At 37.0% G+C, this 12,094-nt stretch overlaps 2 protein-coding genes and 1 long non-coding RNA gene across 4 annotated transcripts; 1 reads left to right on the top strand and 2 right to left on the bottom strand.

Annotated features, from left to right (window-relative positions):
• Window positions 1-2,083: 2,083 nt before the first annotated feature.
• LOC126582161 (uncharacterized) lies at window positions 2,084-2,551 on the bottom strand (the record flags this gene model as incomplete). Its single annotated transcript, XM_050246171.1, has 1 exon — window positions 2,084-2,551. A coding segment is annotated over one exon (468 nt), but the record flags the coding sequence as incomplete, so codon positions are not given.
• Window positions 2,552-3,521: 970 nt separating this feature from the next.
• On the top strand, window positions 3,522-8,878 carry LOC126583122 (lysine-specific demethylase JMJ25-like). Of its 2 annotated transcripts, XM_050247419.1 has the most exons (11): window positions 3,522-3,634; window positions 5,300-5,521; window positions 5,648-5,852; window positions 5,955-6,016; window positions 6,100-6,177; window positions 6,438-6,531; window positions 7,678-7,780; window positions 7,881-7,968; window positions 8,439-8,501; window positions 8,578-8,705; window positions 8,796-8,878. In XM_050247419.1, the coding sequence occupies exons 6-11, from the start codon at window positions 6,512-6,514 to the stop codon at window positions 8,862-8,864; spliced, it is 471 nt and encodes a 156-aa protein (XP_050103376.1). In that variant the 5' UTR covers window positions 3,522-3,634; window positions 5,300-5,521; window positions 5,648-5,852; window positions 5,955-6,016; window positions 6,100-6,177; window positions 6,438-6,511; the 3' UTR covers window positions 8,865-8,878. The 2 variants fall into 2 exon arrangements, with proteins under 2 accessions (XP_050103376.1, XP_050103375.1); XM_050247418.1 differs by having other exon boundaries at window positions 5,300-5,852.
• A 2,193-nt stretch (window positions 8,879-11,071) lies between these two features.
• On the bottom strand, window positions 11,072-11,803 carry LOC126583179 (uncharacterized). Its single transcript, XR_007609689.1, has 3 exons — window positions 11,545-11,803; window positions 11,327-11,433; window positions 11,072-11,236 (listed from the first exon to the last, which is right to left on the bottom strand). It is a non-coding gene; the product is annotated as an uncharacterized LOC126583179 (long non-coding RNA).
• Window positions 11,804-12,094: the final 291 nt, after the last annotated feature.

The raw sequence follows: 12,094 nt of genomic DNA, 5'->3' as shown, positions 1-12,094 counted from the left end.
AATATAGATAGATCCTATCAGGACAGTTAGAGACTTTGGAGGGGATTGGTGGGCAGAGTTTTGGTGCGCCCAAGTTGTTTGATAGAATGCCTCAACGAAATCAAGTTTGTAGACTTGGGTCTTTGGAGGTAGAAGGTGAGGCTTTGTGTAGTAGTCAATCAAATAAACTGGTTAATGACTTGCAGATGCGGGTAATGGTATTGATAGGACTGTTGGTTTGACTGCACCTGGAGATGTAGACCCTCCACTTCGCGTATACCGGCAGTTCAATGATCAGTGTCATAAAGCTTTCGAGTAAGAGGAAGGGAAAAGAGTTGCCAGAGTAGTTAGTGTGATAAAGGTCTTATTGAAAGCAAAGTAGCAGCATGCATATATTTTGGCTATCCGGACAAACTGTTTCTTACTGAAACCAACTTGTATTTGTATATTTTATGAACTTAGATATGTGGTTGGATTAATCTATATAACGTAATGACTGTAGTTGTTTTTTGTGAACCTTCTTTTATGTTATTGGAAAATATTTTGAATTTGATATATGGAATTACTATTTTTCTTTGTTGTTTGAAAATTTTGTGGTTTTCAATAAGTATAAATATGAGAAAAGTTCAACAAACAAACAAGGATTTGTCAAATTTTTTTCCCTTATCCTATCCGGTTCAGTACCAAACACAATATAAATAATACGGTCATTAGTCCGATACTGCATCAAACGCCCGACTAATTTAGTCAGTACTATTTGGTGGCTATTTATCCTATCCGACAGAAATAGTCAGTACAGTCCGAGCTGCCAAACGAGGCCTAAATCTGATAACCATGGATAAGTGTCCGAATGGAACGAATTTAGGGATGAAATTTCGGTTATATTTCGGATATGAGGAAAAACCGGAAATATTATTCGGTTATGGTTTCAGATATGATTATTATAGGGGTCTCCAATTTATATACATCCCCGAATCCGATCCCGAATAATACATATTATGTTACTATATATATATGTATTCACTGAAACTCATTACCTTGAGAATTACGAAAGTTGCATTTTGTGAGAAAGTTCAAAAGTTCTGAATCAAAAGCAATGAGAATTCAATGGTGCTTATAGGATAATTCAAACATAAGACATCATCATCAATGTATTTATTATATTGTAGTGACGAAATTAGTATTTATCATATTATAAGGTGTCAACTGAACAAATATATTTTTGGTATTAATGAAGATGGATATAACCGTTAAACGATGGGAATCCGTCATCCGGTGGGTATGATTATTGATAATACTTGATAATAGTTAATTTACGGTTATAGATATAGTTAACGGTTATCAATAACCATATCCACCAGGTTTATGGACGGTTATGAATATGGTTAATTTGGCTTGATTTATTTCGATTTTGATCTGGTTCAGTTTTAGTTGTTTTTTACTTAGAAATTGGAGAGAAATAAAAAAAAGAAAATCTAGAGATTTGAGAAGATAGATAACTTGATTTTAAGTTCCACAAATAACAATCAATTCATTAAATTACTTATTAAGCGTTTAACTAATCAATGAAGTGGGAAAAAGATAATCCACAGTTGAACATTACAATCATAAAATAAGTACTCCACTAAACAAACAAAAAAAAGCGTTTAATTGATAAATACTTCAACTTCAAAAAAATCATTAATTGGTGGAATATGATGATGTTGCATTCAGATTAGGTCATCTCTAACCGAGGGCTGGCTAGATGGCTTGTTTTAGCCATCTGGTCCTCCAAGATATTAATATTTTAATAAACAGTACATGATCATATTTGCCTCCGTCTCCAATCGAGGGCCAAAGGGCCAGAGGGCTCGTTTTAGTCCTGTCATAAAAAATCGTCTCCAACCGAGGGCCATAGGGCCAAACATAATTTATTATTTAAATTTAAAAATTACAACAACTTAAATTTAAAAACAACAACTTAAATTTAAAAACTATAACTTATATTTAAAAACTACAACTAAAATTTAAAAACGACAAATTAAATTTAAAAACTACAAATTAAATTTGAAAACAACATTAACTTAAATTTAAAAACTACAGCAACTTAAATTTAATATCCATAATCAACATCATCTTCATCATCCGCCATCATAGGAGTATAGTCAGAGGTAAATAACTGTCGTCGGCTCATAATTTTGTTTTTCCTATCAAAATAGGCCTTACTTATTGGAGTGTAATTCGAAGTGTTCATTTCCATATTCTTATCATCCATCTCTTCTTGTATTTGTTTGGCCCATTCTTCATGCCTACACTTCATTTCTTCCACCTTAAGAGCATTTTGCTCTGCCAATAATCGCAATGGGGCTGCCACTTCATGCTGAGCAGCGTAATCATCATTTGCCTTGCCCTTTTCCTTCAACCTTCGCGCCTTGTTTCGTCCCATAGCCCTAGGTATGGAACCTTCACCCGAAGACGGATTTTCTACCCTTGTTTGTTGAATGGTTGGAGATCCATCTTCATCCATATCTGTAGCTGAGGATGCAGTTCCAAACACCGGCGTAGGAGCTCTCTGTGGTGGATCTTCAAATAACACCCACCCTTTACAAATTTCCCAACAACTGTGAAACTAAAAGGGTTTCAAGTTGCTCTCCATATACAATTCCTCCGCTTGGCGTACCTAGAAAAAAAATTAAAGGAAATTAATTTATGAAATTAAATGTAAAATAATTAAATATTTAAAATAAATTGTGAAAACACTTACTTCATCGTAGTAATTAGTGCCGCTTTCATGTCTACTTGCGGTTGCTAACAATGGTTGATGTCATTTGTTCAAACTTGGCTGAAGATGTTTCTTTCATCTTGAAAAACAACTCTCGTGGTTTCGAATATTCACTGGAGTGGTGTCTTCATAGAACTCTAAATATTTTTTGGACACATGAGTCCAAACACCGTCATTTGTTTGACAATTCCCCCTCACACTATCTTCTGACACCCATCTATAAGACTTGCAAAGAACTTCATTTTCTTTTTGGGTCCAAGCCCTACCTTTCATTGCAGACGAGACTATTTGAAAATTATTGAAAAAATTGAAGGATAGATTATTGAAAGAGGAAGGAAAATATGGGAATTGAAATGGTGTAGGAATGGTGAATGAATGATTTAGGTATTTATAAAAAAAAAAAATAGAACTTTTGAGAACTTTTTTTTTTTTAAAAAAAAAGGCCCAAAAAACCTAAAAAAAATAAAATAAAATGAATCCAACGATAACTGGCACCAGCTAGCCATTGGATTCAAAATTATTTTTAAGAAACCGACATGATTAATCAGTTTTCTGGCCAACCAGCCATTTAGTCCTTTCAGATTCCGTGGGGTCTTCTCAGATTCCACGAGCCCTCTGGGCTAACCCTTGGTTGAAGATGATTTTCGAGTTATTTTCAGCCCTATGACCATCTGGACTCTTCGGTTGGAGATGACCTTACAATGTGCCTTGATCGTTTGAATTGAGAGAGCCTATGAGAGGTGGGCCGAATGCCGAATAAACATATAATTTCGGGGAAGCCCAATTGAGTGCCAAACCGCGAGCGCTCACTTTGTGGGAACAGAAAAATGGAAAAGGAGGGGAGCGCGAGAGGCGGACAGAAACGCTTCGCAGTTGGGAGGTGCGAAAATGGAGGTGTTTGGATTAAAACTTAACTTTAGGCCCAAAGTTGGAGTCGGCCCAAAAGGAGGCCTGGAGGAAGAGAAGATCAAAGCCCAGCCGAGACTTGGGAAGGTAGGAAAAGGCCTTTTCTGACTTGATACAATTCACAAAGGCCACTTGCCTACCTACCCAAGGACCAAGTGGTGTAGACTGATCAGACTGCACAGCCCATAAAGTACTTTATGATGGCATTACATGTAATAAAGCTGATGAGTCATCACCCTCAGACCGCATTCGGGCAAAGCTGTTGCTACAGGAGCCGAACCGAGTAGTCTATAAAAGGAGGAAGAGAAGACAGGAATGAGGACACTCAAACAAACAAACAAAAGCACAAACTCTGCTCAAAAAGCCAGATTTGCCTTCAAACGAAGCTGTAGTCAGCCCAAGCTTTCATCCCCCTCGGGATAATCTTTTCTCCTAAACTTTGTAATAGCTCTGCTACCTTGTTCAAACTTGTTGTAGTATCGATTCACCCTTTTGTATTCTCCTTTCCCCTCTCCACCTAAGCTCTCAGACCTTTGACAGAACCACAAAGATAGGGACCTGCAAGACGATCAGCCTTAATTGATAAGGTTTAATCTTGCCCGACCTGCTTTGTTCTGTCTTTGTCTTTTCTTTCTTTAAAGTCTAGCGATATGTTGTATGTTTTTTATATGCAAGTTGTTTCTAGCAAAATCACGATGACAAAGCTTTCTCAACACTTGGATCTGATTTAAATATATCTTCAATGCTTAAGTTAGATCCAAGTCCTAAGCCCGCAGGCATGTAAATCTGATTAGTTTAAAAGTCCTTGACCGCAAGGCATAAAAAAGAACTTTATGTGGACTTAACCCATCCACAACAATCCTTGATAAACGAGAAGTCCGAAGTTACTTGGGGCGCAAGTAATCGACCTACCTTCTAGTTTGCTTTCTATTATATCATGATTATCATAGAATGCTTAAGCATGAGATGGACTCTAATGGAAAGCCTCAAGGCCTACACTTAAGGCCCCACAAAGGCATCCATTTGGATTCATCATATTCAGCGATCTTAAGAGTCTAAGCATAAGAATGAACTCTGATGGGAAGCCTCAAGGCCTACACTTAAGGCCCCACAAAGGCACCCATCTGGGTTCGTTCTATTCCTTGGATTCGGGTAATCAGAAATATAATAGTTAGAAGACTCCGACAATCACAAGAATACATATGATGCGTTCGAGTGCTGGTTTAGTTATGTATGGGAAGCCTCAAGGCCTACATTTAAGGCCCCACAAAGGCCCCTGTTATAACTAAACATGGTTTCTTGGATACATATATATATATATAGACAATGAAAGAACAACAACCATTTTACATCTGCCATGCTAAAGATGGCAGTGGCATGCCTGAGCACCTAAATGTTAACCTTGATTGTGAGCCTCAAGGCCTATACCTAAGGCCCCACAAAGGCACCTCTCAAAGTTAACTCTGTCCTTCTCTTTCAGCCTTGCCCGAAGAGCCTTGCCCGAAGAGTCTTGCCCGACGAGACTTGCCCAACAATGCCCAGAAACGAAGCAGAAGCCCGACAGCAGCCCTCAACCGACGCCAACCTCCAGGGGAGCTGTGTGCTCGTCGGCCAGGAAACATCCCCAGCGGAAATTCCTGCCACGAACAGGAGGCTTACGGCTCTAGCGATGATTGGGAAACCATCGGCGATGGAGCTTACGGAATAGTTTTTTAAGCCAAGGTCAATGGCACAGAGGACTTCGTTGCCATAAAGAAAATTGAACCAGACACGGATGGTATCGTTGGGCTGCATCCTGAAATCATTCGCGAGGTTACTCTTTTGTGGAGGATCAATCCACACCCGCACATCGTGCGTTTTGACAATGCTGTGCCGGTAATGGAGGTGGGGAAGGATAAACCCACCATGTATCTCATGTTCGAGTACCTCCACAAGACACTCGATCAAGTCGTCAATGAAATTGGATTCTTGAAAGATGATATCCCTCACTTTCTTTACCAGGTACTGAGTGGGGTCGACCACTGTCACTCCTTCTCCGTCATTCACCTGATTTGAAGCCGAAAAACATACTTTTTGACGAAAATAATCGGACCCTCAAGATTGCCGATTTTGGCAGTGGTCGTGGCTTCACGGTTGGACCTGAGGGAAGCAATTACTCGCCTGAAGTGATGGCCAGTCGATACATGGTCAGTTGGCTTAATTTTCGGTAAGTCTCACAAGTTAGGTGTTTGAATGTATTTAAGTATTAATTTACTATAATATTCTTGCATTATTGCAATTTACTATGACATTCTCGTATTAATTACAGCTCTGATGGCGAGGGGATGAAAGAATTTGGTCTCTGCTACTGAAGTTGGTCAACATATTCCAGTTAGGTGTTCGGAGTATTTTTCATTTTGTGGAGAATTGAAAAAAAGAGGAAAAGAATATAAATAAATGCGATTATTCTGCAGGTTACTGGGGATTCCAACTGAGGAGGAGTGGGCAGGGGTCACTGAGGCGCTTGGATGGCCAAGTGACGAGGACTGCAAGTATGTCATGCAAGAATGTAGTGATTTCACTGTAGACATGGAAATTTTGGTGAAATTAATGTTCACCAACACATTAAAGTTTCGACACATGCCTCATAAATCGTACACATGGATGTTATTCATCAAAATTAAACGAGTCATCAAGAATGATACATGTCAACACTTATACATCTACACATCTTTTGGAGATCGAATAAGAGGAAACTTGTTATCAGAAATTGTAACCCTACAAATTTATTTTCTCTTGTTATTTGCTACAGGAAATACGTGTTTACAGACACATCCGAGGAATTTCGATTATCTTCTTTGAGAGCCGCTGTTCCTTTGGATTCGGATGGATTGGACCTCCTATCTGTAAGCTTTATTTCTCCTAGTATTTAGTATTTGTCATCATTGCACACTACATAGACCATGCATAGTCATTCAATCAAGTACACATTTTGATGGCATTTTTCACACTTTAGTAGTCTCTGATAAAATGTAGTTCCCTTGTCGCTTTCACTCATGAATATCATGTGTACCATTAATTTCAATATGCCATATTGACGAGGATTTTGCAACAGGCTTACTTACTGCTCATGTGTTTAGTCAGTGGTTAAGTATTTAGAAAGAAAGAAGGTCAACTTAGGGTGATGATGATGAAGTTGGGCAGACTCTATCTGTATCTCATTTTAGTCTATTGCTCATGTGTGGAATCTTTCCTATAAGACAATGTATTTGTATCCTTTTAGCTTCTAAATGATTGCTTTAATTATTTAGAAGTCTGATTCCGCGTGTGTTTGCTGAGCTTTCTTGGTAACCAAACAGAGGTTAATTTCTGTTCTGCGTGTGTTTGCTTTAATGCCTAACGAAGTCTGATTCTTCTTTGTTCTGTTTTCTCAAATTTCATTGACTCCTGTGTTGACTTTCACTGCCTGCTTTAAATTTTAATTCTGTTCACGGGATTATTAAGTACATGGTTGGGCATCACATGTTTTCTTGGCTTTCAAATCGAAGGGAGATAAATTACTTACCATCTGTGGGAGGAGGTGCATCGGGATTTCGTGTTAATTACTATCCAGTTAGGTAGAGCTTAAAAGAATACAACGATAATCCTTGAGGATGGCTAAGCAAGCTGTGGATAGTCGCATGTAAAAGGAGGTTGTCGTGTTTGAAATAAGGATCGGTTGGAGATTATTGAAGAAAAACAGAATTAGGCTCAGTTGGTGCGATGGCAAGTGCCTTTGCCCATGAGCGGTAGGTCTCGGGTTCGAGACTTGGGAGCAGCCTCTCCATAAATGGGGGTAAGGCTAGCCGACATTCACCTCTCCCAGACCCTGCGTAAAGCGGGAGCCTTGTGCACTGGGTACGACCTTTTAGGCTCAGTTGGTGCTTCATATCAATTTTGTATTTGATTTTCCTTCCTTTTCCTGGTCAAGTCTATGATCATTTTCTGAACTGACGTACCAACATTCTCTTCGCATTAGTTTTTATAAATATATATTGTACAGTATTGCATAGGTACCCTTTTAAGTCAGAGGATGCTATTGCTGAGTCTTGTCCAGTATGCCATAGAAATTGCAATTGCAAAGCATGCTTGTGCTTAGATTATCAATCTGAGAAGGTCAGCTTCCTCTCCTCGTGCAAAGCTCCTGAATTTTGGCTTGTTCCATTGATATGAACATAAGTGAAGTGTTCATAAAATGTTTTGGTTTTTTCTGCAGAAGGTTTACCCTGTGAATGTGCTTCCATTTTTGAAAAGAATTAATGATGAACAAGTGACGGAGATGGAGATGGAGGCTACAAGACAAGGTATTCTCTTTCTGGAACTCATTAGAGGATTAACTCTTTTTCTAACCAGGTTTTGCTTTGATTTTGAGGCAAGGTGTACTTAATTGAACATTTTAATAGGATTTTGAAGTCTTTAAAATATGGGTGCATACATGATACATGAATACAATGTGTTGTGTGTGTGTTGGGTTGGGTGGTTAGAAGATGAGCACACATCAATACAAAAGTTGTATCTTTTATTTGACTAAGAGAGGCATTCTGAAAATAACATTGCCACACACAGACAGGCTTATTACTCTTTACGTTTCTGTAGTTTGCAATCATTTATGAAATCGGAGATAGCGGATGTTATTTATGTTCTTGGCTGGGGTTGTTTCTCATTGATATCTGATTAGAAGTAATCACTGTGTCATCCCATCTGAGACCTACCACACAATATTAATGGAACTCTTATTATTGTTTTAATTTGACCTTGAATATTTTTGGGACAGGGATAGCCCCGTTGGAGCTAAAGAAAGAAAAGTCAGATGTAGATCCTGATGAGCATGTGTTTGGTAAACCTTTAACATGAACATTTTACTGCATAGATTTTGATTTTTTGGCTTCTTGGACTAATATGCAAACCATTAGTCGGTTTTCTTTTTTTGCAAGATTTGCATCTTCGCAATCTAATATTGAAAGAGGAAGCGAAGGAATATTTAAATCTTCTGGAAGTGCTCAAAGGAGATCGTAACAAAAGCATTGATTGGATGGTTGAGGTAAAATTTGCGTTTATATGCTTTTCCCAAATTCTGCGTCCTTTTCCAATTCCCGTACAAAAGACAAATGGGTTTTGTGCAATTTTGCAGATGCAAGCCAATAGCAGACTGAAGGATGCTACCGTATTTCCTGGACAACTATTTGTGTTCGAATTCTGATCCGGTAATATTTATTTTTCCTTTTACTATTTTGTGTAAGAAATATATTGTTTTCAAAATTTAATTAGATTTTTTATTGTTTATTTTAGAATCTAAAGCCTGACTGAGAGCTACTACTAGTGACTTGCTTGTCAATTTCTTCAAAACTTGAAGAAATTGATTTTTTTCGCTGTCTATGGTAGCCTAATTCTGCTAATTCTATCTTGTACAATAATGAGAACGGCACTCTCTAGACTGAAATCAAGGTCCTCATGGCATTAGGGTGGGCGATCGAAAGGATTACTCCATGGGACTTTGTTCAGGCATGTGTCAAAAAGCTAGACAGAGAAGGTTGTGCTGAAGAAACATTGAGGGAAAAATGTGTCTCAATCATGAAAGGTATAATATTTAATTTATTTATTGATAAATGAGTGTTTCAGACTAATGCAATACATGATTATTTGTTTACATTTTATTATTTTATATATTGAAACCAGAGTTAATACAATTTATGACTCTAAAATTGATGGTGTGAAATTGACAGAGATTAGTATAGTGAGCTACAGGCCATCTGTTATAGCTTGTGCTCTCAAATTAGATTGTAACAAGCTGCAGTTTAATTCGGATCATTTTCTCTTGTTAAAAGTGGTAAGTCCTAGTTTAGGAATATTTAATGTTCTGTTTCTTAATGCCTATCAATATCTGTTGTTAAAGGGAATTGAATATTTTAGGAGCAGTTATGACTGGAGCACCTTCACTATATTAATCTATGTCAATTCCATACCATCAAATTTAGAGTCATAAACTATATTTACTCTGGTCTCAATATATAAAATAATAAAATGTAAACAAATAATCATATACTGTATTAATCTAAAACACTCATTTATCAATAAATAAATTAAATATTATACCTTTCATGATTGAAACACATTTTTCCCTCAATGTTTCTTCAGGACAACCTTCTCTGTCTAGCTTTTTGACACATGCTTGAACAAAGTCCCATGGAGTAATCCATTCGATCGCCCACCCTAATGCCATGAGTTCAATCTGGAGAGTGCCGTACATTCTCATCATTGTGCAAGATAGAGTTAGCGGAATAAGGCTACCATAGACGGTGAGGAAAATCAATTTCTTCAAGTTTTGAAGAAATTGACAAGTAAGCCACTCGTAGTAGCTCCTAATCAGGCCTTAGATTCTGAAATAAAAAATCTAATCAAAATTTAAAAACAATATATTTATTACACAAAATAGTAAAAGGGAAAAGAAATAGGCTTATTATATTAACATCCCATAAATTGTTGAATAAACCCTACATACTTAATACATCCCACATTTGCTTTTTTAATTAAAAATTATCTTAATACACCTCGCTTACTTTCCCATAATACCCTCACACCTCACATTCTTAACATACACCGTACATTTTCTATATGCACCCCATATTTTCTATACACCCCATATTTCTCAAATCTTATAAAACTTTTAATTTGGACAAATAATGCCGACTAAAATTTTGACAAAAGTTGTCACTTGGGACTTAAAGCATATGTCGGTTGTTTTCAATTCCATCATTAAAACCCATGTCATCTGTTTTTAATATTTGGTGGTAATTTTAGGTGTTTAATTCTTTATGCAATTCTTGTGATCCCTAAAAGATGAATACAAACATAGAAGCTTGAATAACGCATCAAAAGCAAGATTAAATAATTATTGATGTCGTCAAAATCACCAAAACAATAAGTAATATGAAGTCTTATCTAAAACAATAAGTAATATGAAGTCTTATCTCATGTGAATCTTTCGAAATATCGATTTCATGTTTTATTTGTCAAAAATAATTTTTTTCAATCAACATGTTTGTAGTTTCATTTGTTAGAGTTTTGTTCAACAATGGAGGGTTCGAGGGGTTTTGATAGTTGAAAAAGATAAATAATACGTTAAAAATGATTTGGGTGTATATAGAATTTTTAGGGTTTAGGTTTGGGTTTTTGACACGTGCCTGAACAAAGTCCCATGGAGTAATCCATTCGATCGCCCACCCTAATGCCATGAGGACCTTGATTTCTCCAGAGTTTGGAAAGTGCCATTCTCATTATTGTGCAAGATAGAGCAAGAGGAATTAGGCTACCAGACAGCGAGGAAAATCAATTTCTTCAAGTTTTGAAGAAATTGACAAGCAAGCCACTCGTAGTAGCTAGCTCCCAGTCAGGCTTTAGATTCTAAAATAAATAATAAAAAATCTAATCAAATTTTGAAAACAATATATTTCTTACACAAAATAGTAAAAGGGAAAAGAAATATTGCCGGATCAAAATTCGAACACAGATAGTTGTCCAGGTATTTATTGCCAGAAATACGGTAGCATCCTTCAGTCTGCTTTTGGCTTGCATCTGCAAAATTGCACAAAACCCATTTATCTTTTGTACGGGAATTGGAAAAGGACGCAGAATTTGGGAAAAGCATATAAACGCAGAGTTTACCTCAACCATCCAATCAATGCTTTTGTTACGATCTCCTTTGAGCATTTCCAGAAGATTTAAATCTTTCTACGCTTCCTTTTTCAATATTAGATTGCGAAGATGCAAATCTTGCAAAAAAGAAAACCAATTCATGGTTTGCATTCAATTAGTCCAAGAAGCCAAAAAACAAAAAAAAAATCAAAATCTAATGTATTAAAATGTTCATGTTAAAGGTTTACCAAACACATGCTCATCAGGATCTACATCTGACTTTTCTTTTTTGTCAAAAGATCAGTGGCGACGCCGATGATGGCGTCGGGTTTGGGGGTGGACGATGTCGAAACGACATCGTGGGTTCTGGGTTCCAGGGCGTGGAGCTGCTGGCTTCGTGGGTTGGCTCGCCTCCAGTGGCTCAGGCTGCTAGCCTGGTATGCTGGGCTCGGCGGCTTGGCGATTCAACGGCCGCGACTCGCTCAGTGGGAGGGGTTTTCAACGAAATCGTGGTTTATATATATATATATATATATTTTTTTTTTTTTAATTTTCAAAATTCAAATATGCATATATAATTTAATACTAATCTATATAATTCCATACAATATCAATTCACATAATTTCACAATATTATGGATATAATGCATACACAATTTATGTAGAATCTAAAATTCATAAATCGTAAAGTTGGGTCATGCATTATAGTAAATGTTTATGCTATCAGGGTTGCAAAAATATCGAGATAAAAACCGTTGTTTTAGAAGAACTTGATTGCGTGATGATATTGATGAACTA

Source organism: Malus sylvestris, chromosome 9, assembly GCF_916048215.2.
Source record: "Malus sylvestris chromosome 9, drMalSylv7.2, whole genome shotgun sequence".
Taxonomy (NCBI): Eukaryota; Viridiplantae; Streptophyta; class Magnoliopsida; order Rosales; family Rosaceae; genus Malus; species Malus sylvestris.
The sequence above is the reverse complement of the archived record's forward strand: the minus strand, read 5'-3'. Positions and strand labels throughout refer to the sequence as shown.

Excerpts from the sequence above, each read along its gene's own strand:
- LOC126583122 (XM_050247419.1), top strand. The coding sequence starts at position 6,512 with ATGGATTGGACCTCCTATCT. Across the intron at positions 6,532-7,677 it reads ATGGATTGGACCTCCTATCT|GTACCCTTTTAAGTCAGAGG; the intron begins GTAAGCTTTATT and ends AGTATTGCATAG. Across the intron at positions 7,969-8,438 it reads GATGGAGGCTACAAGACAAG|GGATAGCCCCGTTGGAGCTA; the intron begins GTATTCTCTTTC and ends TTTTTGGGACAG.